This window comes from Mauremys reevesii, linkage group 11 (assembly GCF_016161935.1).
Source record: "Mauremys reevesii isolate NIE-2019 linkage group 11, ASM1616193v1, whole genome shotgun sequence".
In the NCBI taxonomy this organism is placed as follows: Eukaryota; Metazoa; Chordata; order Testudines; family Geoemydidae; genus Mauremys; species Mauremys reevesii.
Genome location: NC_052633.1, coordinates 34,119,082 through 34,144,741, shown reverse-complemented (window position 1 = coordinate 34,144,741; position 25,660 = coordinate 34,119,082). Strand labels below are relative to the sequence as shown.

Genomic DNA, 25,660 nt, shown 5'->3' with positions numbered 1-25,660 from the left:
ACTTTTCTCCAGAGTCTCAAAATTTTCTGCAGGAAAAATAACTATTTTCTAACCAACTATAATACATGGCCCTTCCACATCTCCCCAGTGACAGCTGCAAAGTGTCACTGGGACTCATGACCGCTTTAAAATTTCCTCACACTCAAGTAGAGAAATGTGTCAGGCAATGCATTGAACAGGCCTGTAAGTCAAAACGAGGTCATTTGAGAGGCCAGTTATCCCATTCAAGGTGTCCAGAATAATCCAAATGGACACTGGGTGAAAGGAAGATGGTCCCTGGGAACAGTTTGTGTCTGGGAGAGGGAAGATATAGGAAAAAGCCAAGTTATTGTTCCTTTAAGGGCCTGGAGCCAGGAGCCTGGGAGAGTGGGAGGGGCAAGGCTCCTCTCTCCCACAGCTGGCCCCAACAGGTGTTTGTTTATTAGGCTCACCTGGGAAGAGGACTGGGTGTGTGAATCAAAAAGGAGGCTCCAAGCCCAATGAGAGAGAGCTCGCTAAGAGGCGGACTCTGCCAGGACACACACACACATAGATGAAGGGCTGTGGAAACCCTGAACTAATGGAGCAGGCCTGTGGGCTGCAGAGGCCAGGCCTTGAACCAAGCAATCCCAGAAAGGAGGGCTGTGGAAACCCTAAACCTGGAGGTGAACAAAAAGGAAGGTCTTTTGGGAGCTGGACCATGCTGAATAAATTGGATCCCAAGAGAGGCGGAGTCTTGTTTTCAAGACTTATGGCTGTGAGTAGATTATTTCCAGCAAGCTGCCGAGACACTGAGGACGGCATGGCAGTGGCGCACCATGCTGCAGGAGGGCACGTTCAGAGACTGAACCCCTCTAAAAGGCCACATTTGACAGCTGGGCTGGAAACAGTTATGACTTTACTATGCTTCCAAGTGGTGGTGAGGGAGTCCCTTGGAATAAGTAGGTAGCAGGCTCTATGGCTGCACAACCCTGTCCCACATGTAATTAAGTTGGTCCCTACAGGGCACCTCATGCAGCCATGCATGGCACTGCTGGCTGGTCCCACCTCACTCTTCGGCTTTAAAGCTCCTGAACAGAGACTCCATAACTCTCTCATGACAATAACACCCTTCTGGGCTTGTTTCATTGGCACAATAGCATCCTGAAAGTCCAAATCAATAGTGTCCAACAAATTAAGAATAATGAACACAAAATCTTCTGCCCCACCTGGGCTACTCTTCAAACTTGGACTCCAAAATCTAAAGTAACCCTCTGCAAAGGATTCACCCCTACTTGGGCCCTGTGGAGTCTCTTTTCCACCCTTACAGAGTGGTGCCTTACAGGGCTTTCTCCTCTGGAGGCCTCCTCAAGCTGTTAATCCGGAGGGTTTTTTCCCTCCCTTTTGGCTGCCCGCCTGCTCTGCCTCTTCAGGGCTAGCCACAGGAGACACTGCTACCCCTCCCCCAGCTCTTTTCCTCAGCCAGATTAGCCTGCCTCCCCATCTCCAGGGATTCTGCAAATCTTTCCCAGGAACTCCCTCCCTGCTTTCTCTTCTTCCTGTCTCTTTATCGGGCCCTGGTGTCCTCTATCCAACCCCCCTGGGAAGCACTTAACTGATCACTGGTCCGAGTCCCCCTTACAGACCATGTTCAGTTCTACATGGAGCACTGCAGTGGATAGCAGGGAAATTTCCACTGGTCATAGCTATATATATATATACACACACACACACACGCAAGAGGAGGGCAGCTCTAATCCAGCCCCTCACATACCAGCCAAGTTACCAATGTGGGTCCTTGGTTAGGTTAATTTCAGGCATCCCTGGCATTCATAGTAAAAGATTAAGCATACTGAAGGCAAGCTTGCATTATTAATGTAGTCACTTTGCCAGTGTTGTTATATAATGCTGGTAAAATCAGTGGTTAAATTCATTTTGTGTTTATTTCTTTCTAATGATGCTAATTATTCTAATACATTTGTTTCTCAGCTTTTGCATGCTGAATACTAATGGACAATTTTTTTTAATTGAAACCATTTGCCAATAGGTAAATGGGCACACTTGACTATTATACGCTTCTCTCTTTATGTTTATGCATTCAATAAATATATTTTAGTCTGCCAATTTGTTTCTAATGCCAGCTGTTCCAGTTATCATTCATTACATTTCACAGACAAAGTAAGGATAGAATCTGGCATTTATGTTCCTTCAAAAACAGACCTAGTTTTTGAGACTCAATATCTATCTTGAAACCACAGCTGGTCTATTCTCACAATGATTTTACAAGGCCATCCCAGTAAAAGTATAATATAAAATTTTGGAGCCTTTTGTTACCCCGAATACACATGCCGGGACAATTCATTCCTGTTTCAAACTAGCACAAATTAAAGAGAAAGTTACAAGTATTTATACATGTTGTGCTGCTGTTCTGTGTAGTGCTAAATTTCACCTAAATAATAGACGCTTAGTCCCAGAGCCCCAAAAGTATTTAAGTTCCTAATTTCCTAATGGGGCAAAAATATCTGAGAGCATCTGGGCCTAAACTAACTAAACAGGGTAACGTAACATTAAATGTCCAGAAACTGATGTGCCTATGGCCACACAGTTTAAATACTGCCCTCCTCTTTCAGCTAACTCAACAAATTCAGAGCAACAACAGACTATGGTTTAACACTCCAGCTTTTTTATTCTTGGAGGTGAAATGGTTCTAGGGTCATGAGCCAAAAAGACATGAACAAGAAAACAATGAAACTGGGGGGGAAATGGTTTATGGTTTTTACTCATCCTTGCCATGGGCTCAGTTACTGCTAAGTGATGGAATGTGAAGAGGACATGGGAGGGGAAAACCAGCCAAAAGAGACGTTTCATTTAAAGATTGGATTGGTGTCCAGCCCTCCCTTCTTATCATCTCAAACCCAGCCACCAGAGAATAACTGACACATCCTACAAATAGATTAGTCAGGTACCATAATTGGATTGTCCATGTGCAGCACCTCCGTTTTAACAATAGTTAAGTAAAAGTCTCTCTGCTAATATCACCGTGCACTTTCCCTTGTAAAATGTTTAAACGTATAATCAGAGTGCTACAGAATTTGATTCTAGTTAATTGTGTGTTCCCCCTGCCCCAAAGATTCCTGCTTCTTTAAGCAGTAACAGAGCCATGTGCAGTACAGCCCCTTAAGCAGTCGGTAAATCTAATATTTAGGGTTTGATACCAAGGGTGAGATCCTCACACTCCTCCCTTTACACAGGAAAAGGGGCTGGAACTACATAAAGGGTCCCTGAGAGCCCCGTATCCAACCAAGGGAGCATTCCCCCAGTGCAGGAATGAAGCCAAAAAGCCTTAAGGCTGCTTCCTGAGGATGCCCTTGCAAGCCCTGGCCTATGGGGCATGCTGAGGGTGAGTGGGGAGTAACAAGGTCAGAGCCATCGCATGAAGCACTGTGGAGGTTCTGGGCAGCTCTGTAGCTCGGAGAGCAGCCCTGGAAGACTGCTGTAACTGGGTCCCAGGGCTGTCCAAGTTACTCAGAGGGAGGGTGTCTCTCCAGCCCCCAGCTTGACCCGGGATCAGGAAGGTGCAAAAATGGCTTAAATCCACCATAGCCCTCCTCCCTCTTGGCTGAGAGTTCGGGGCTGCATCTTAAAGATGCACAGACACCAAAAAAAAATTTTACGATGCCAAATATTGTATGAAAGGTTGTATGATTCCTTGCTACTTCTGTAAATTAGATTTCATATTGCAAAATAGCTTCTCCCCTATTTCTAAGCAGGCATTATGTGATGGGGCCCGTAGTTTCCAAAGGATACATCTCTCTATTAAAGATGCCATGAAGCTTGTTGAGATTTTTACATAAGGTTTTTTTCTGGCATAAAACGATCTGATTTCAGCAAAATTGCACATAAAATGCAGTCATATTTTTGTAGCAAACAGTGGCTTTAGTGACATGTTCTATTCTCCTTTCTCCTGCATTTAAAGAATGCATATACACAGACTGGTACATTTGTGGTAAAATTTTGGAGGAGACAGTGTTACAGTATCACAGTTCAAGAAACTATTAAAAAATTAAAGAAAAATGTGTATCGTAAATACCAAACTACCTGTGCAGAAAAAGATCTCTGAAAGTTCCCTCATGACTACATGTTGTACCTAATGACCTCTTGGATAGTCAACAACTACTCCTCTACCCCATTCAGGCCGATTGTCCTGTAGTTTCAGGCTCCTTCCAGCTTTGTTTTTTCTATCCATATCTTAAAGCTTGAACGAGAACAGGGTTTGCTGCTTCCTATTTCTCTTCGCCTTATTAAACAAGTGTTCTGGAGACCCCCCACTGCAAGATTATCTGTCTGAACCTTTGTCACAGATCTCCTCTCTTTACCAGTCTCCTATAACCTCCATCCGCTGTCAGGTCACAGAAGGCCTGGTCTTGCAAACACTGGATTCAACTGGAGATTTTTCATTAATTTCAGTTTGCAAAAGTGTTCATCTGGGTCCCTTCACTTACATGCACACAGCCAAGAATATCACAAGTTATTTACATAATTTTAAAAAAATCAACAATATAATTAGGATCCACAACTGGCATGATTCATGTACTCATTATGGCCCAATCCTGCTCTAGTCAAATCAATAGGACTTTTTGTTGCTTAATTCAATGGGAGTAGGATTGGGCTGTTATTTTTCTACTATTAAAGAAGCACACTGTCCGGCTAGGTGAAAGGGCCTCACGCTGTAGCTAACAACTCTGCTTCTTTCTACAGCTGATGAGATATTTGTCTGATAATATATACTACTAATAGAAGTGAAGACAAGTTCCTTCCTGGCTCCACAGCCAAGGGAGCTGCTTTGCTTTAAACTTTCTACAGCATATTTGAGAAATCATTCCAATATAGCAAAGCAGCACTGGAATGAAAAGTTAATTTTAAATGCATTTTTAAATGTACATTTGTATTGCTTTAGAACCAAGAGGTTGTTTAGATCCAAGAGGAACTGAATTACTTTTACTATGTCAGAATAGCTGGTTCGAGCTGCCTAAACAACCTATCCACAAGACCAGGAGTTCTCAATTCTCATGTGTTTGCATGTCTGTGTTAGAGCTACACAAGTCAGGAATATTTTGCAATTTCACCCAAACCTATAAAGCTGCAGTTGTTTTAAAAAAAGGGGGGGGGTGGGGGAGGTGTTTAATACATTGCATTTCATTCATCTTGGATAATGAAAATAGCTTAGTAAGTTTTGCTTTCCTTGTGGTGGCAAAACTTCACTCTGGAGCTTAGTAGTAGTAGTATGGTTTTCTCCCTTCCAGTCACGTAAATCGGGTCACCCAGTGGGATTAGAATCAATAAGTAGGACTACAAATAATTGGCTTAATCAGCAGCAAGGGAGATTTAGGTTAGATATTAGGAAACACTTTCTATCTATGAGCATAATTAAGCATCAGAATAGGCTTCCAAGTAGGTGGAATCCCCATCAACAGAGGTTTTAGAGAACAATTTAGACAAACACCTGTCAGGGATGGTCTAAACATACTTTGTCCTGCCTCCATGCAGGGGATTGGACTAGATGACCTCTTGAGGTCCCTTCTAGCCCTACATTTCTGTGATTCTTTGTCTAGTCATTTTGATTTTATGTCAGCCTCAGCATGTTAAAGGGAAGATCCAAATATTAACAACTTTTCCGCTGACTTTAGACAGACAAGGTGAATATTTAGTGTAGGCCCCTTTTTTCTAAAAAGACTTTTCACAAATCTAATTGGTTCAGTGGTTTAAAATATGTAATTAATAAGCAAGAGGTGACTGCATGCCAAATTTGTTTCAATGTCCAAGTAAAATACAAAAATGTTTGAAAGGGAGAGTATAAATGATTAAAAGTAAATGAAAAAATAAAAAACACCTCTCTGATGTTTAAATAACCCAAGGTGGTGTTAGTAACAGAAAAGTTTTGAAATATATGGTATTGTAATACTCACTTATAGAATCACAGAGATTTATTGGGATACTGCAAGTACCAACTCCAGCACATACAGGCAGGACTGAACTTTCTGCTAACCTCCCTCTTCCCTGCTCCCAGGTCAGAACAACAGCATACAAGAAAACAACTTAACACTAAGATATAGCATATCAGCTGGTAGAGGTGCTGTCTATATTAAACATTATAGCCTCCCCCAGTTACATAAGAATCTAAACAATAACTCCTAGGAAGCCAAGTAGTCTGCATCCACACAGGTTTCCATATTGATTTCCTCACTTGAGTCCTATATTCAGTCATAGACACTTCACTTGTAGTTGGATATAGATTATCAGCGAATGCAGCGTTCATGTCCTGTATGTCAGCCTATCTGTTGTGGACAGTCAGTCTGTTGAAGATAGCAGCCTGTTGAGGTCCTGAAAATACCATGGCAATTCCTCCTCCACAGGCAATCTCCCTTTACAATCCACAGAAACCTGTTGTGGTACTTCCAAATCCTCTTCTGCATCCCTCTGGGATACTTGTTGAGCTTCCTCAGTGTTTGCCTCATATAACCCAGAAGACATCTGTGAATAGTTTACACCCGTGCCTTGAAATTTTTTAGCCACTTCCCTAACAATAATTGCTTGAAGTGCTGCATCTGGTATAAAGGAATCACCCTGAGGCTGGGAATTAATTTAAGGAAACCCCAATTTCTGCTTCCACATTTTGAATTCTGTGTATAATGTGGTCCATAGGTTTATCCAGTATGGTATCTTCTTTCACCAGAAAGTTATGATGTTCCCTTGCTAAACCATTTATAAACTGACTTTGCACCTAGGATTCTCTCATAATTTGTCATTGGCCATAGGCCCCTCCCTGTACTGCTAGTTCCAGATTTGGCACCACAAATTCTGTTTCACTTGAGCCACCCCCTGACATGGTGGCTCAGGGAAAGACCTACTGAACAGTCTCCTTAGTGTACACAAATAATTCAGTCCTGCCTACTCCTGGATTAACATTCCTTCTAGTATTTCCAAAGGGCCAATCCCCCTTCCTAATGGTCATGTAACTATTAGCACAACTGTCTAGATGATTCATGATCTGCACAGGGAAGCAGCTGGTAACATGCCTTGGCATTACCATCCAAAAACACTGCTCAGTACTGTGCTGCTTATTCATCAGTTCACTCGTTCACAGAGAGCAACAGCTCAAAGTCTGTGAAATACTCTCAGATTTCAATCTCATCTGCTTGACCAGCAAATTTCTTCTCAGGCAAAATGCCTTTGTCATCTTGAAGCTGCCACCACCAGTTGTAATACGAACTTATAGAATCACAGAAATTTACTGGAACACTACAAGTACCAACTCCAATACACACAGGCAGGACTGAACTTCCTGCTAGCCCTCTAAGTCAGATCAACAATCTAACAACATACTAGACAACAACTTATACTGGTCAAGGTGCTGTCTATACTAAACATTACAGAATTTATCCTGACAGTTTCTTTTCCAACTTTCTCCTTTAAATATGTACCACTTCTACGAAGCAGCTATAGATTAGCTCATTTCTATTTTCATTTTTTGGAATTGTGTCTTCTGTACAATTACAGACACCTAATATAGCTCCAAAATGTGTTTGATATTGTTCATTTCCCTAGGAACAGAGTACAGTAGTATTTTCACAGGCTAAAGTGGATATAGTACTTAAAGGAACCATTTGCAGGAGATTTTACCCAGAGAGGAGGAGTGGGTATACATGATAATCTTGTGTGTGTTATGGTTTTATTGACATAAGTTTGAGATGATGCAATTACTCATTATTGGCAAAGATATGAATTAGTCATCCCATATCACATCACTGTACTCTGTATTCTGTATATGCCAAAATTATTCAACAGAAAACATATTTTAGGAATAGTTTCACTGGCGGGCCGCTATTGTTCATATCTGATTCTATTTTTCATAGCTTTCCAACTGTGAATCCAGGCTCCCTTTGTGCCATGAGTCCAACTGTTCAGGCCTCATAGGAAGAGAAAAATTATAATAAATTTTGGAAACTGCTAAAATTATCTAAAATCACTTCATATAAATCATATCTGATTTTAAGGTCTGAAACCTTGTGATTCACCCAGGCTAGAAACAAATCCCTTTGGAAAGGAGATACTGTATAAAACAGCCATTTCTAATCCTGACAATTCATGAGATACCAGACCTTCAATTTGTCATTAATCCAAGACCAGATGCTACCAATCTTGGGCCCCAGGCCAGTGTAATTTGGGGGAGGAAGTGGGGCAAAGTGTGAAATTCTATTTTGAGGGAAAAAAGAAAAATATTTTATGGCATCTTGTTTTATTCCTTTACCATCTAGCCAATAGCTACGAAACCCACGGGCAAAGTCTATGGCTCCATCCCTCTTGAGTGGCATTGTCCACATAAAAGATAAGCACCTTCTGCTACCAGTTACTCCATTAGCTCATGTGGCTAAAGACGGCGTTGCAGCTCTAAAGTTCCCAACCCTGCTGATGATCAGTATGAGGGACACGTTTCCACATAATGAAAAATTTATTTTTTCAATTTTGGAAAATTACATATAAAAATCTCTACATTAAAAGAACATTAATGTTGCAAAGTCCAGCACTCAGAAGTCAGGAAATCCCAGAATTAAGGTTGTCTCTCCAACTTTAATTCGGCCCCTTTGGGTGCCTATATTATGGTACAGTTTTTAATTACATACATTTCCCCCCACAGGACTCCTGCCTCATTCAGTGCACAGGGTGGACATGCTCTGGAGAAGAATCGGGGTGAGTAGTAAATGGGACCTCAGCTTCATTTATTGCAGAAATTGGAAGGTGTGTAGTGAATGAGGCAGGGGATGGCAGGAAGAGAAAGGATGGTCTCATATTTGAGGCAGCTGGTTTCCACCCTGAAGAACTGGACTGAGTCTCTGCCTCTGCCACAGAGCTCCTGTGTGATGGTGGTCAAGTTACATAAACCAAAACTTCCACAGGTGGGCATGGGTGTTTCAAGTTCTGGGTGCCCAACTTCAGACACTTGAAGTTGGATTTACAGAAGTGCTGAGAACTCAGAACTGAAACTGAGATAAGTAAGAGCTCTGTTCTGAGCATATAAAGAACTATAAGATATAGGTGCTCTGAAACATCAGGTGTTAGGCTTTGCAAATTGAGAACACAAAATTAATTGATGCTATTGACAATTTTGTTTTTTAACTCAGTACCTCAGTTCCCCAGATGTAATACTGCTACCTCATATCACAGGGCTCTTGTGAAGATAAATTGATTGGTGTTTGAACAGCACTAAGATACTATGAACAGAGCACTATAGAAAAGCCAATGAGCAAATTAATAGTGCTGTTAATGTATAGTAAATAATGACTGGGTCACACATTAAATTATTAAGATAAAAAGATATATTAAATAGTTACTCATTCAGTGAGCACCATCATTCTGTGCACCAAATGAGACAGGGATCCTGTGGAAAAAAATAGTATGTGATCATGTAATGAAAGACTCTATCATAATGCACAAGGGGGCAAATTAAGGTTACATGGGTATCCTTACTTCTGACATTTCCTAATTTTGTAATTGACTTTGTGTCCTTAACATTCTTTTTAACGTAGTAAAAGACATACTATGGATGTAATATGCATATCAGCTGATGCACAGATTACACTCTTATTTAATTACTGTTAAGATAAAACATATTGTGACAACCATATCCGGGTACATAGTTTAATACATGCTGTGCTCTAGCCATAACTAAAATTAGGTTCTTCAGATGTAGCACACTGTGTACTTGTATACACTGATTACATAATAGAATAGGAACAAGAAAGATTATGTGTTCTATGGGCCAGATTCTGCCACTTATTCTTGATGAGTAGTAGCTACACACAGAAGTCTGTGATGCCACCTATGCCCCTGCTAAAGGGGCATATCCTGGTCCATGCGCCCAGCCTGAGTAAATGTGTTGTACTTTAGTACTGGGAGCAAAATTCTGCCTCCAGCTCCAGAGTATCAGCAGAACCACTCGACAGGGGCTACTGTAATCTCAGAACTACAGAGATTTAGGATTGCTGCATCGCAAACACACACAGGAAACTGTTATGTTGACGTATATAGTCACTGCCCACTCTGCTTTGATCTTGCCCCTTACTTCTGCTTTCCCCAATGCCCAAACCTGCCCTGTCTGCTACACAAATGAAGACCCTTTAGAGAGCCTTACTTTATCAGAAAATTTAGCCCAAAGGAACCTGTATTCCATTTATCTGCGTAAGAGCTATTAGGGACAGGCCCCCCGTGACAGATATTACAACACCATGCAGTATATTTGGGGACCATTGCATTACATTTATGAATGGTTTCTGTATGATTGTGTTCTGCTCCACGAAACATGCTTACCACAACTCCTCCTGGAGCTAAAAACGTGTGTGTGTCTGTGGGTGATTATCCCTAGGATTGTAAACACCTCCAGAGAGGTTCAACACCCTGGGGGTGGTTTGCATATATTGGTTCAGACTGGGTTTTCCAGAGACAGAGAGCTACTCTACACTAGAATCGCTACAGCAGTCCAGCTCTACCAATGTAGCTGTGCCACTGTAGAACTGCTACTACAGATGTTCTGTGCCGATGGGATAGAGCTCTCCCATCGGCACAATTACTCCACCTCCCCAAGCACAGCATCTCCTTCCAACATAGCACTGTCCACACTGGCGCTTAGATCGGTGTAATTTATGTCTCTCAGGGAGGGGGTAGCTTTTCCACACCCCTAAGCAACATAAGTTATACCAAAGCAAGCGCTAGTGTGTACAAGCCCTAAGAGACAAAGAAAGGCCTTCTGGGTGAGCTTGAACTCACACAGGGCCTCCATTTTGATTCTGCAGGCAGGATTTTTTTGTCTGGGCAGGGGGAACAATCCTTGAGGAAGGGTTGGACGGTATGTTGGCCTACGAGGGCCCCATAAGGAAGGTGGGCAATTCCTGGTATGTTTGTTAGTAAGCTTGTAGGAGCTATTATTGGTTTATATATGTTTTTTCCGTGATGCTTTACCCTAAGAATAAATGTATTCTGCTGAGAAAGAGCTGTGTGGTGACTTGTAACTGCTGTTCTTAGCCCTCAGAGGGATGGCAATGCACAGAGGCTGGCCTTTAGGCAGACTGGCTTGCTGGGACATCACAAAGTATGGCAGAAGGGCTGTGAAGCCTTAAAACCCCAATCAGAAGGGAGTGGGACAAGGGCCCTGCCCACAGACACGTGACAACTGGAATCCTGAGACCTGACTGGGCTCTCCTGGAGTGCACCACAGAGGAAGGATGCAAGTGTAGTTACCCTGAAACCCAGAACAGTCCAAAGGAGCTTTTGTTGCATTTATCAGTGTAAGAGCTATTCGGGTTAGGGACTACCACTTACTATGTGCTTCCACAGCACCTAGCACAATGGGGTCCTGATCTGACTGGGGCTCTCTAGGCACTACTACAAATTATAAAATAATAATGAGAAACCTCTAGCAGAAATGGGCCTAGCACAGCTCCTCATATCCTGGCCAAAAGGTAGCCTCCTTTCAGCTACCCTCGGGAGACTGGTGTTGACACCAAAGGTACCATGTTTGAGCCTCTGCTCTTGTAGTGTGCAGAACATGTATTCTGAGTTCAGGCACTAAATAGGGGACATGAGTTAATTAGATTGTTTGCTCTAGAGTCCCGTAAGTATTTTGCAGCCCCCACAGCCGACATTCCCTGTGCTTCCTCACAGATTTCCCTCTCTAAGTCTGTAATATCATATATCTAAAAAACTGGAGAACATTACTATTGATGTCCTTTTCACTAGCTTCCCCTATTCTGCTTGCTGAATTACCAAATGATGCAACAGGGAGATCATAAACCACCTTCAGTCCTCTGACCCCACTCCTGACTCTTAATTCTATATAATATACTACACAGAAAAATAAATGAAACAATACAAGTCTAATTTAAGCCTGTAAGAAGCAAAAGATACAGAATTAAATTATTGAACATTATTGTTGAGCCCTCAGAACAGAGGGTGACCTTGTATAGAATATATATCTTTTAATTTTTATTCTCAGTTAAGGTAAGAATGAAAACTCTGAAATTCCTTATTTCAGCACATTTTTGTATTTAATTTCCTCAATTTTATCATCAATAATAAAAAATAAGCACACACACACACAGTCCACAACACAACATGCTTACAAACCTAAATGTTCTGAAGTGTTTGTGCCAAAGGGCACTTACCCTGCTTGCACATATGCAAACTCTTTTGTTACACTCAAACGTCAATACATGGAAATCCATTCATGCCGATCAGACTTTGCACATGGCATATATGCCCAAAAGTGTGCCTACAATCTAACATGTAGTTCAGGGATCGGCAAGCTTTGGCACACGGCCCACCAGGGTAAGCACCCTGGCAGGCCGGGCCGGTTTGTTTATCTGCCGTGTCCGCAGGTTCGGCTGATTGTGGCTCCCACTGGCTGCGGTTCACCTCTCCAGGCCAATTGGGATGGTGGGAAGGGCGGCCAGCACATCCCTCATCCCACACCACTTCCCACAGCCCCCATTGACCTGGAGCGGCGAACTGCAGGCAGTGGAGCCGTGATCGGCTGAACCTGCGGATGTGGCCGGTAAACAAACCGGCCCGGCCAGCCAGGGGCTTTCCCTGGCAAGCCATGTGCCCAAGGTTGCCGATCCCTGATCTAGTTAAAAGTATAGTCCAAAATTCCTTCCACTGGAAGCTCTATTCACTGGAAAAAACTGTAGTCAATCCTTTAGGTCAACAGATCAGGAGATCAGCAAAATGATTTTGTCAAGGCAGGTGGGCTGTCTGGACTGGCAGGAAAAAAAAAGATAGTGGCTCCTTTAAGAGTCCCCCCCCCTCGGGATTTGGGAGGGAAGAAGGCATCACCTGAGCTGGTGGCAGCCCAGTGGGGCTCGAGTGAGCCTTTGGCCCCTGCACACCTGGGGCAGGGCATATAAACCCTGTCCCTCTGGCCTGAGTCACCTCTCTTGCCTGATGAGCTGCTGTAAGGAGGCAGCAAAGGGGCCTGCCATGGTTACACATGGCCAGGGACAACCCCCCACCACACAGGGAGGAGGTGACCAGCTATGGGGAGGAGGTGACCAGCTCTCTGTGGGGAAAGAAGTAGTTCGGGACTATTTAGAAAAGCTGGACAAGCACAAGTCCATGGGGCCGGATGTGCTGCATCCGAGGGTGCTAAAGGAGTTGGCTGATGAGATTGCAGAGCCATTGGCCATTATCTTTGAAAACTCATGGTGATCGGGGGAGGTCCTGGATGACTGGAAAAAGGCTAATGTAGTGCCCATCTTTAAAAAAGGGAAGAAGGAAGATCCAGGGAACTACAGGCCAGTCAGTCTCACCTCAGTCCCTGGAAAAATCATGGAACAGGTCCTCAAGGAATCAATTCTGAACCACTTAAAGGAGGGGAAAGTGATCAGGAACAGTCAGCATGGATTCACCAAGGGCAAGTCATGCCTGACTAACCTAATTGCTTTCTATGATGAGATAACCGGCTCTGTGGATGAGGGGAAAGCAGTGGATGTGCTATTTCTGGACTTTAGCAAAGCTTTTGATACAGTCTCCCACAGTATTCTTGCCAGCAAGTTAAAGAAGTCTGGGCTGGATGAATGGACGGTAAGGTGGATAGAAAACTGGCTAGATGGTCGCGCTCAACAGGTAGTGATCAATGGTTCCATGTCTAGTTGGCAGCCGGTATCAAGTGGAGTGCCCGAAGGGTCGGTGCTGGGGTCGGTTTTATTCAATATCTTCATTAACGATCTGGAGGATGGTGTGGACTGCACCCTTAGCAAGTTTGCAGATGACACTAAACTGGGAGGAGTGGTTGATACGCTGGAGGGTAGGGATAGGATACAGAGGGACCTAGACAAATTAGAGGATTGGGCCAAAAGAAATATGATGAGGTTCAACAAGGACAAGTGCAGAGTCCTGCACTTAGGACGGAAGAATCCCATGCACTGCTACAGACTAGGGACCGAATGGCTGGGCAGCAGTTCTGCAGAAAAGGACCTGGGGTTACGGTGGATGAAAAGCTGAATATGAGTCAACAGTGTGCCCTTGTTGCCAAGAAGGCTAATGGCATTTTGGGTTGTATAAGTAGGGGCATTTCCAGCAGATCGAGGGATGTGATCATTCCCCTCTACTCAGCACTGGTGAGGCCTCATTTGGAGTACTGTGTCCAGTTTTGGGCCCCACACTACAAGAAGGATGTGGATAAATTGGAGAGAGTCCAGCGGAGGGCAACAAAAATGATTGGGGGATTGGAGCACATGACTTATGAGGAGAGGCTGAGGGAACTGGGATTGTTTAGTCTGCAGAAGAGAAGAATGAGGGGGGATTTGATAGCTGCTTTCAACTACCTGAAAGGGGGTTCCAAAGAGGATGGATCTAGACTGTTCTCAGTGGTAGAAGGTGACAGAACAAGGAGTAATGGTCTCAAGTTGCAGAGGGGGAGGTTTAGGTTGGATATTAGGAAAAACTTTTTCACTAGTAGGGTGGTGAAGAACTGGAATGGGTTACCTAGGGAGGTGGTGGAATCTCCTTCCTTAGAGGTTTTTAAGGTCAAGCTTGACAAAGCCCTGGCTGGGATGATTTAGTTGGGTTTGGTCCTGCTTTGAGCAGGGGGTTGGACAAGATGACCTCCTGAGGTCCCTTCCAACCCTGAGATTCTATGATTCACACGTGGGGCTAGGGATCCCTAGGAGCCTCAGGATGACCAGCAAGGTCCCAGTGAGAACAGAATGGAATCACCCCAGGATCACAACAGAGACAGCAAGAGGAGCAGCAAGGCCCAAAGCAAACCGTGAGTGTAGGTGTTTTCCCCCAGTGGGAGGCAGTCAAGCTTATTGCTGGTGCCTCCTTGTGGCAAGTATCCAGTGCAGGTGCTTGGTCCATAGGGGAGTCTGGTTCTGTGATAAACCAGAACTGGAAGTAGACTTAGGGAAAGGCATCTCCTGAAGAAGCTGGAGAATGGGCTTGGGCACGCGAATGTCTGGTAAAATGAGGATATCAGCCCCTTTACCATCATATGAGGAAAGGGCAGATATCCCTTGTTGTCTCACCAACAAGCTAGCACCAACTGTGTAGAGCTGGGGGGTGGGGGGCTGCTGGCAGCACTTCACCAGGTAGAAACAATTAAGGAAGGAATCTTGACCTGCACAGTATGAATTATTGCCAGACAGTTGAAAGATGAGTTAAATAATAAAGCTGAGGCCTAATTAAACCACATCCCTTGCACCATTATGGTTCTCTTTCCTCACTTCTCAGTTCCCTCAGATTCTTCACAGGCAAATGAACCATGAATACATAGTATACTGCCTTCTTCAAAATGACTGCCAAATAATTCAAATAATTCAACAGTCTCGTATTTCACTTAATACCTCAACAATCTCAGATTTCACCAGGTTTAGATGCTGTGTCTTAGAAGCCTACAGTGGAGACTTGTAGCCCAGCATTTCTGAGTGGTTATCTACACTCTTCACTGGGGTACTTTTAAGATTAATCAATCTTTACACATCGGTTTTGAAATTGTCAAGTGCTAATAAAGCTGTTATCTTGAAGCCCAAAATATAGTAATACCACCATTATTTGGGGGCTCAAATATTATTTAAGTGGGAATTTGGGGTATGCAAGTGTGAGGGCTCATTGGTGAACTGAGCTAATGTTATCTGAGGAAACCACTGAAAGTGAATATAGAACCTCACAATGTCACTTTTACATTCGCTTTTCTGACTACAACTGCACTTTTAAACCCATGAGAAAACAATTTTATAATGGAAAACGCAACTGATCTTTTCCATTATTCTTTTAATGGCATTGCTGAGCATCTCTGTAATTAAATGTAAATAATTCAGAAAACAGAGATTAACAGATAATTTGTCCCATAATTAATTTACTGAAAAATAAGCATTATATGAAAATATTTATATTTGTATGAAACAAATAAAAGGCTCATTTTAAAAAATTCCAAATGCAAAAGATGAACATATTACTTTTTGAGAAATATATTTTTCTAATTTGCTCTTCTTGGATATTTGCATATAAATGATTGCTTTGCACTTTATGCTCTGTGAATTGGAGTAAATACAGTAATTAGGAGCAATGTACAGGTACGTGGGCCAAATTATTAATGGTGTTTTTGGTTTAATGAAAGTTAAATTTGCAGAATGGATTTATTTATATTTTTCAGTCTCTGCTCTAGCTCACTGTGGCCTTTAGCATGACAAAGAACAGAGCTTTGGAGACAAACCAAGAATGCCAGTGTTTGTCTTACTGGGGGCTGTAACACTGTCATAATCCAAAGATTGGCAACACACTCTAAACCAAAGCACTAGTGTTGTGAAATATAAGATCAAAGGCAATATTTTCTACAGAAAGGATTGCTGATGAAGTGATTGAATTAAGACCTGTGGTGGAGGGCGAATGGCAGAGCTGCATTGCAATAAGTGCAATTTTGTCCCTTGGAAGCCTTTGCTGAACTTCCCCCCTCCATTTTAGAAACTAGAGTGCGAGTAAAGCTTGAAACAGTTTTCATCCCAGAAAACAAACAAACAAACAAACCCCTTGCGGAAGCAGGTTTGCCCAAAGCTGAGGTGTAGCAGACCATGAGGAGGAGAGGTCTATGACATCACAAAAGGAGGGTTGGAGTTTTCAGCAAGACTTTCTGACCATTGCTGGTTCTGGCTAGTTTAATGAATAAGCCGGCCTGTAATTCTTGACTATTGACAAGTCATATCCCAGAAAAAGAGTTAAGGCCCCGATCTGGAAAACACTTATGCATGTGCTTCACTCTGCTCAGAAGAGAAGTTCTGTCAAAGTTAATGGAACTATTCATGTGCTTGGGGTCAAGTATTTGCATGAGTGTTTGCAGGATCAGGACCAAGTGTTTTAAAATGAATCTACCAATAAAAAATGTGCAATGGCTTTGCATTTCCAGACACTGAATACATGTCGTGCTGAATGCAAAACAGATCCATGCCCTGGTATATATATTCATAACACAAGTGACAAATATATATAAGCTTTAATGATCATTAAACAAAATTAAGTAACCACACTATATCCTAATCTCTTTAATCATTGTTTCCCCACAAATCACATTAATCTTTTCATGTTCTTATTAGATTCTATGACCATGCTAGAAATACAAAATCCAGGGAGTAAATATTTCATCTATAAACAACAACTATGTTACAGTACAGTAATATTAGAATGAAGTTTAACTAGATGATTTAATATCGTACGCATGTTCATATTTTCTGTTTAGTCTAATATTTATCATTTCCTGTTTAGTCTTTCAGCCTGGTTAACAAAATGTTCCTCTTCATAGTCCATTAATGTTTAAAATGGGGGTCTTTTAAAAATGACTGTACTCAAGTTTTTCAGTGTAACATAATACTGGGCCACATTCTTAGCTTCAGTGGAGCTGTGCCAATTTATACCAGCAGTGAATATGGCCCAATATGGTCTATCAAAGGAAACATATTTAGATAATTTGTGTCTAATATGTTTTAAAATATACAAATAATTATTTTTACTGTATAATTTATAATTAGAAAAATGACTCTGCTGGTTATAGTTAGAAAAGTTGCTATATCTATATCTCTATATATATCTATATAAAAATCCAAAACTTCATGCTCAAGACATCTGCTTCCTCAGTGTCTTGAGTCTTATCTGTTTACATTAGTGACAAATAGGTTGGCGTTATTTTTTTAACTCCTGTTAGCACTGCCGAGCCAGTAGCTCTCTGGAACAGCAAACTGGATTGTATAACTGTTCATGCATCATCAAAAGTATTGTAAATTGAGTTTCAGTGGCAATGCCAAATTCTGTTCACAATTACACCTATGAAACCACACCACACATGTAACTGAGGGAAGAATACGGCTTGCAGTATCTTTGTTAAGACTAACAATGCACAAATCACGGGGAGGATAAAGAAACTAGAATCAAACAGCTTGATGTTCAAATCTCAGGCTGAGATTTCAGCACAGTTAGAAATAAAAACACACCAGCTATTTATTTGCCAGCGTGGTCACATACATATTCAAAAATCTATCTGCAAATACTGCATAGATTGTTAGATCCCAATCCTGCAAAGACTTAAGCAGGTGGGACAACTCAGGTGCTTAACATTAAGCAGGTGCTTAAATCTTTGCCAGATTGGGGCATTGGGCCCCATCCTGCACTCAGTTACACATGCGCTTAACTTTCATTTCAATGGGACTACTCATGAAGCACCCGTTTAAGTGTTTGTAGGATCAGGTCCTTTAGCTTAGTGTGTGGAAGTGCGATTTTTAGTGTAAAGTTTTAAAATATTCAATTTAATAGAACAGCAGTAATAACTGAGAAAATGGCAAATTAAACCACATTTCTAATTAACATGAACAAAGACCTATCAGAATCTTAAATCTAGTGAAACACAAATTCTTTAAGAATGTGATACAAAGACAATTCAAAACAATCTCACGTTACATAAAAATGTAAGTAGATTTGGTCAAAAACAGGAAAAAAATTCACAAAAAATTCAAAATGTCAAAGTTCTTTTCATTTCATGGAGTATGAAAGGATTTTTTTTAAAAATTTTCATCAAATGTTTTCAAAAAGGTCAAAGTCAAAATTTTGACTATTCATTTTTTCCTTTTTCATCTTTTTTCTTGTTTACTGTGTGCAGTAAAATATTGTTTGGTTTGTTTTCCTGCTTTTTCCTTTTGCTACTCTGTAACTTTCAAAACCTTCTACAAGTTGACAGTTTGAACAACAGTTCATCTGTAGAACCTGATATAACCTCACATACCCTCAACATAATATATGCTAAAATGCAGAGTGTTTTGAATTATGAGAACTTTTGTTATGTATCCTTCAAGTGCCTGTGTTTTCATGGATTTTAGGGATATTATTGATTTACTATAAATGTACATTTATTAGATTATTTTCTATGTTATTTCTGCTGTTACGTACAAAATAAAATTAAGTTTTAAAAAATAAAAATCTGAGATACAATGGCAGAATGCTGCCACGATTTAAACAAGGTTCAGGCTCAAATGGTTTGAACTGTAGGGCACATCAGGCCTTAGCTTTACCATTATCTTGTTCAGTGTATTTATAATACATTCCAGACTACAAGGTCTATCAAACTTCAAAAATATATGTGAGTATGGGCTATAGTGAACTTTCCTTATATCAACAAATGGGAGTCAGTAGGAAGTACACAACCAAAGGGTTTGTCAGCTTTATAGTTCATGAGAGAACAGCTAAAACACTATACTGGAAGAAGAAGAAAATGAGCAGGGGTATAGTATTGTGTTAATGCGTTTGCATAACCCTCCATTACCAAAACTGATGGTGTTAACTGTGATCATTGAGAGGAAAAAGAACAAGGAACTACCTAAGAACTGTGCATACAAGATTTTACAAAGACAAGTACAATCTAACAATTGGATTTCTGTCCTGACAGTTCTACATTTCTAATTTTCTTTTTTTTTTATCTTCCTGTAAATACGTTACATTTTTGGAATTAAATGTTAAAGTCTGTGAAACATTACTGGTTCTTTGACTTTATCTTCACAGAGTAAAGGTATAATTCATGAAAAAATAATAAGTGCCAAAGATTATTGTAATCAGTACTTCAAAGGTTGAGAATCATTGTCTTATACAAACCTTTGATGACAGGGTCTGGTAGTTTATACATAAATATCTACCCATGATAAGTGTTACCAGCTCACTACAAGCAGAAAGTTTCACATCTGTTAAGGAATGAAGGGTCATTCAGAATTATGACACTTGTGGTCATGTATTAGAGCTGGCTAAATTATTCCTGGGGAATAATATCTATTTTGAGTTTACCCTTTTCCTGTGGATGGTTCACTATTCAATGTTGATTTCTGCAACAATATTTGTTACTCAAAATATTCATCAAGAGTTTACACAAAAAGAGAGTCACTATGTGTGGATCAATTGACTGTTCACTATTCATTATTAGTGGTATATGATTGGTCACTTAAGTCATATGATACTGTTTCTGCTTCCTGACTGGATGACAGACTTTTTAAACAGGAGACTATAATGCATATGGAATGACAAACAACAAATTGCTCACTTACAATATGAATTTTCAGGTGTATAAGCATTTGTGAACTTTTGGGATCCGCAAACATTTTCCCCACAAATAGGAGATGGGTAATCTCACTGTGTTTATAATGTGAAAATAGGACTGAATCACTTTTTCTATAATTTGACTATTTATTACGAGCATTAAGCAAGCTGAGCGAAGCCAGGTGAAGTACAAATCAAAGGGTCCAGGAGCAAAAATATACGCGGAGTAGGAGGAATGAAACATTAGTTAATACTAGCCAAATACCTTGGCTAACATCACAGAATATCTGATGCTCTTGGATTATTATTCGATTTTGCTTACCATGCTCAATAAAAATTGAGGTATCTGTGGAGATTTTATAGTCAAAAGCCCATAAACTTAAAAAAAATCCATTTTGGGTTGGAAAATCCACTGAGACTGCACCAAAAGATTTTTTTTTAAAGTTATTGTTACTGTACACAGGGACTGACCATGCTGGGATTAATGGAGGAACAAGCCCTGGAGGACAATGTGTGGTGACACTGTGTTGCTGACCCCGTCCGCACAGATGCTCCAGGATATGAGAGAGAGAGAGACTGTTGCACTTGGTTTTGTTTAGTACAGAGCTGGCACGCCGCTGCCTGCAAAGAGACCATTTTTATTGTTTACATTTATTGCTGTAAAGATCAGGTGAAATCCATAAGATCTCTTGGGGATGGACATTCCAAGCAAGGAAAATATTTAATATATGATGTATGTAATATCGGGTCGGTTTGTGTTGGCAGATGGGGTTTAAAATCCAACTTTATTTTCACTTGCTAGTGTTGTGGATTCTGATGTTTTCTGCTTCTCGGATTTAATATTATTTCTTATTATTGGAGAGTGAAATTCAGTTTATCATGCCAGTATATTAGCTCCTGATTACTTCTAAATATTTGGATTGGATAACTGGACTAAACTACATTTTCCTGAATACCCAAAACTCCCATTGAAGTCAATGGTGATATGACAGTTGGATGGTCAAGAAAAGCAAGATTAATCCCTTGACGTGTTTTTCTTTAAATGTTACCATTTGTGCAATCCAAATTTCACTTCATACACCATATTAGATTACACTCTGCATATACCTTATTTTATTACTTCACATATGGTTGAGACATACCTTAATATGAGCAGTGCAGCACCTGAAAACTAATATTAAAAGGAGGAAACGTCTTTTCCAGTTCATATTTGCTCTGTCTTAAAATATGAACAAAATCTGAATTTAATAAAATACATAACAACATTAAGTAACTTGAATGGACCCTGACAAAGTACAATGTCACAATGGTCTTGGGCACGCACAAGAATCTAGAGGTTTCAGAGTAGCAGCTGTGTTAGTCCGTATCTAGAGAAATTCATTTACTTAAGCCTATATGCAAAATGCATCCATCCCTTCAGATCAGGAAAGCGAATGCTCATCTCAGTTTATTTTAGGCTGTCTCATGTCAGCAAAATAGGAATAATTTAATGTGACAGTATGTTACTGTGCTACCTTCTTGTCTCTGAAATGTCGCTGAATAATATTCTGCTCCTAAGAATGCCCTTTATTTCCTAACACTGGTTATAGCTCTATGATTTAACTATTATCTTCCCACCTCAAGCCAGTCACTTGCTGAATGTTATCACCTTATATTCCTACCTTAACATGCATCAATCATAACAGTAAAAAAGTGACTGGAATGTTAATTTCACATTTACAAAACACTTGATTGTTTTTGTAGTTGTTACCATAGTTATGAACCTAATGTCTCAAAGCCCAGCAAAACAAATGAAAACCTTGAAATTCCTCTGTCTCTAGCAGGTACTGCTAGTTTTTATTTTATTTGACAATAATGCATAAAGTTGGAAAATATGATATTTTTACTGGTTCTGCCAGAAAAACAATTACTAGTGAACTTAGTTTTCCATTGCAGAACTATTGGGGGCAAGGGGCGTCTTTTTTTCATTCATTACATCAGCAAAGGTTGGACATGTGTTTTCACTCTGGCCTTTTGCTGACAAACAGATCACAACAAAAGGCCTGTGAACCTAGAGGCTGATTGTCTATATCAGAGCTGTAAGGAGATCAGAAAAATCTGCATGCATCCATATCACACACCTTACCTTAAGTTTAGCCAGGAGGAGTTCATGATCTTGTAGTAGTTTTTTGGTCTCATCTTGATTGCTGCCAATTTCCAATACATTTGGAATTGACTCAGTCAGCTGAAGCTGCACCCATTTCCCACACTAAAATGCAAACACAGGCAAACACCCAGTGTGTGTCATCCAGAAAACACAAGGGCTCTTTATATCCCTACCGCAAAACATACCAGTTCAGGCCCAAATAGATCTTTGCAGGCAGACCCCTATATCCAATGGGCACAGGGATCCACTTACATGTATCCAATTGCACAAGCAGGCCCCAAAGTATACAAAATCCAGTGAATACAAACTTCAGTAATGGGATGCCATAAAAAATAGTAAATCAAGTGTCATTTGAGGCAACATACCCAGGCCTCAAATTCTTGCTTTATCCAATCTCTACCCATACAGTTGTCAAGATGGTATTTTAAAAGGAAAGAAAATCATACCAGGGACTAAAAATAACATTTTTCCCTTCTCTGTCCTGGGAATTGATAACATATTTTTAGCTGCAGTTTGCATAGATCTCTCTCGGCTAAGGGGCATGGTGAACTAATTTCCTATTCTTCTCACAGCAGAAACAAATTAAGGCAGACATGAGGGCTGTCATTTTTACATAACCCAGCTGTCCTCAGCACCCAGAGTTCTGCAGTGCCAAATAATCCATCACAGCATTTTCTCTAACAAGTGGTTGGGGTTTTTTTTTAAATAAAGGAACAACCAAAAGGCCTTTACATAGCTGGGGGGAGAAAATGAGGAAAGGAACATAAACATTAGAAAGTGATGGGCCCAATCTTGCAAATCCTTACTCCTGAAAGTATGGCTTATTTTGTTTCTTACTGAACTGAGAGATTTCCAACCCTATATGAAGATACTAGCAACATTCATTTGTTCAAGATTTGTTTAATGCATCTGATATAAATATATAATTGTACTAAGCACTTAACCCACAGTCATGTCTGCAGCAGATAGCTCATAAGCCAGGCTGTGTGTTGGAGTGAGCCTCCACAACGAGGAGCCAGGAATCTTGCACAACAGGCTGGGCTGCCACTGTATAACAGCTACTTCAGCCTCAGGGTTTGAGTAGACTCCAGGGCACCTGTGCCTTCATCTCGATGCTGGGAGAAATGCCATGTGGATTAGCATAGTAGCAAACCCACTAGCTTGTTCCCACCAGCATTTCCAAATCCCCACTAAACTGCAGAGCCACTCATGAATAGATGTTCCATGGTGCACAGGGGAGCAGTATGTGGCGTCTCCAAAGTACTGCTCTTCCTTGCAACACTTCTGCTGCAGATGGGTCTTTCTACATCAGCTAAGGAGGAGGGAAAATTTTCTCCTGGAAGGAAAAATCCCTCTGCTGTTCTAAATGCAAAATCTGACCCCCACTGATGTCAGTACACACATAGTCACTATCTTTAATCTGCTTTACAGTTATCAAATGCTAAAAAAATCCCAGCCTGAGAGATTAGAGGTATCTAAGGGAGTGAGGTGCCCAACTTCCATTGCATTCCAATTGGTGGCTGGTGTCTAACTCCCTTAGGCAGCTTTGAAAACTCCAGCCTTATTTAGCATCCCAAACTGCATGCAGGTTGCGTGAGCTGGAACTAGTTGCTGAAATGGTCCTTCAGGTCTTTATAAACTCCAGAACATACACAAGAGCTACTACTAAAAATATATGACAAAGGCAACTAACTTTTGGTTTTTAAAGTATGACTACATACAATTTTAAGTGGTATTTTTTTCAGCTAACACTCTGAACAAGTTGTGGTTAACTGAAATGGTTCTTTGTGCATTTGTCACGACTGAAAATGGTACAGTGAACAGAGTTGATAAATACATTTAAAAAAAATACTCCTCAAAGAGATGTTTATATGTATTGTGATCAACATTTTTACACTGCCATGTTTTAGAATCAGAAATATTCTTTGCCCCTAAGAACTTACATAGTTTAGCCGAATAGTTTTGGTTCATGTAAAAAAAAGAAAAAAAGTGATATACTGTAAGAAGCATGAACTTCTTAGAAGGTTTTCTACATACTAACTTAAGATATAAAATAAATGTACTTGCCTGGTCGACATTATTTGCTGAATAGATGCTAATATGAGTAGAATTTGGAATAGACTGTTACTAAATACTATGCAGACCAAGCCACAGAGCTAAGAGCATAACTGTTAGCAAATGTTGTCTTACCTTAAGTATAGCGATAACAATCCTGGAATCTCCAGCCTGAACAGCAACTGAACTGACTGTTGTTGTAGAAAGGTGCTCACCAGAGCTGCCTTCATTTGACATGGTTTTTCAGAATTGGACTTCATACATTACTGCAGCCTCAATACACTTATATGCGCTGGTCATTTCAGAAGGCAACAAACAGGGTTACTTGGATTCATTCAGCAAAAGAGCTCAGCTAACACCGATTACTCTGCCAAAAGGAAAGAACAGGAGTTAAAAATAGACAACCCCATTGAGTTTATCATTCTTGAGAGAGCGCGAGAAAGAGAGATTTGACACACCCCTAGTTTGGTAGCATTAAGCTGCCTGTTCTTTTTTGTCATTATCTGAAGTGTAAAGGGCTGCCTCTGTGATCATCATCTGACTCTGGATAAGCAAATGGAAAAAAGACAAATCAAAATAGCTGGAATCAGTTTCAAAACTAATGCTGTACAGATAGATCCAAATATTATAAGGTTTTAAAACAAGCAGATAGCTGATCTAAATATTTAACTTGTACAACTTCTTGTTATTCTCCCCATTTATTAGTGATTAATGAGCTGCATACATTTAATATATTTTTTCTCCAAGTCAGTGTACATTATAAAGCACTAATATATATATTATGAACAGTCTGACATATATAACAAAACCCTGTGAATGGAACCAGACAATGGATTTCTTACCAAAAACATTAAAATGTATAGCGACCCTATTAACTAAGAAAGGAATCCACATATCCTGTGTAGGCTTTTGAAAGGCACTTTATCACTTAGTATTGTTGGAATTTTTTATTCAGTACTCCACTTCATAGCAAATTGTTCCTATATTCTGTTTAATCTTGAGTAATCCCTCTTTAGTAATATGCTTGTAAGAGGCACACCTCCCAACTCATTAAAATGCTGCACTGCACATTAGCTTTTATTCAGTGTAGGGAAATCACAGACAGTTTTAAATTGTGGCACAGGTCAGTACATTAATTCTACTGCTAGAAACTCAGAGCATGCACAGAGAGACTGTGGTATTAGACAGCTGCTATTTGATTCCCTGTGACAGAACAGCTGAGAAAGTGACACTGGACTGTACACAGGTTGCGCAGATGCCACAAGCACATTGGAGAAACCTCAGACTTAATAGGCTTATAAGCATCTGCTTGCTTTATTTCTTTAAAACTGTGTAACAGTTTAGATCAATTTAGAAGAAAATCCAGGCTCAAAACCTGATAGCATTAGA

General features: G+C 40.6%; 1 protein-coding gene across 5 annotated transcripts in view; it reads right to left on the bottom strand.

The window, feature by feature from the left end:
- The window catches only part of CCDC141 (coiled-coil domain containing 141), a 155,463-nt gene extending 130,862 nt beyond the window's left edge, over nucleotides 1–24,601 (bottom strand). For 4 of the 5 annotated variants that reach the window (XM_039494686.1, XM_039494689.1, XM_039494688.1 and 1 more), the window contains exons 1-2: nucleotides 24,407–24,601; nucleotides 22,196–22,318 (exon numbers count right to left, since the gene is read on the bottom strand). In XM_039494686.1, the coding sequence (XP_039350620.1) occupies nucleotides 22,196–22,318; nucleotides 24,407–24,508 (225 nt within the window). In that variant the 5' untranslated portion in view covers nucleotides 24,509–24,601. The remainder of the gene's footprint in view (nucleotides 1–22,195; nucleotides 22,319–24,406) is intronic. The other variant, XM_039494690.1, reaches the window with a different exon arrangement.
- Nucleotides 24,602–25,660: the final 1,059 nt, after the last annotated feature.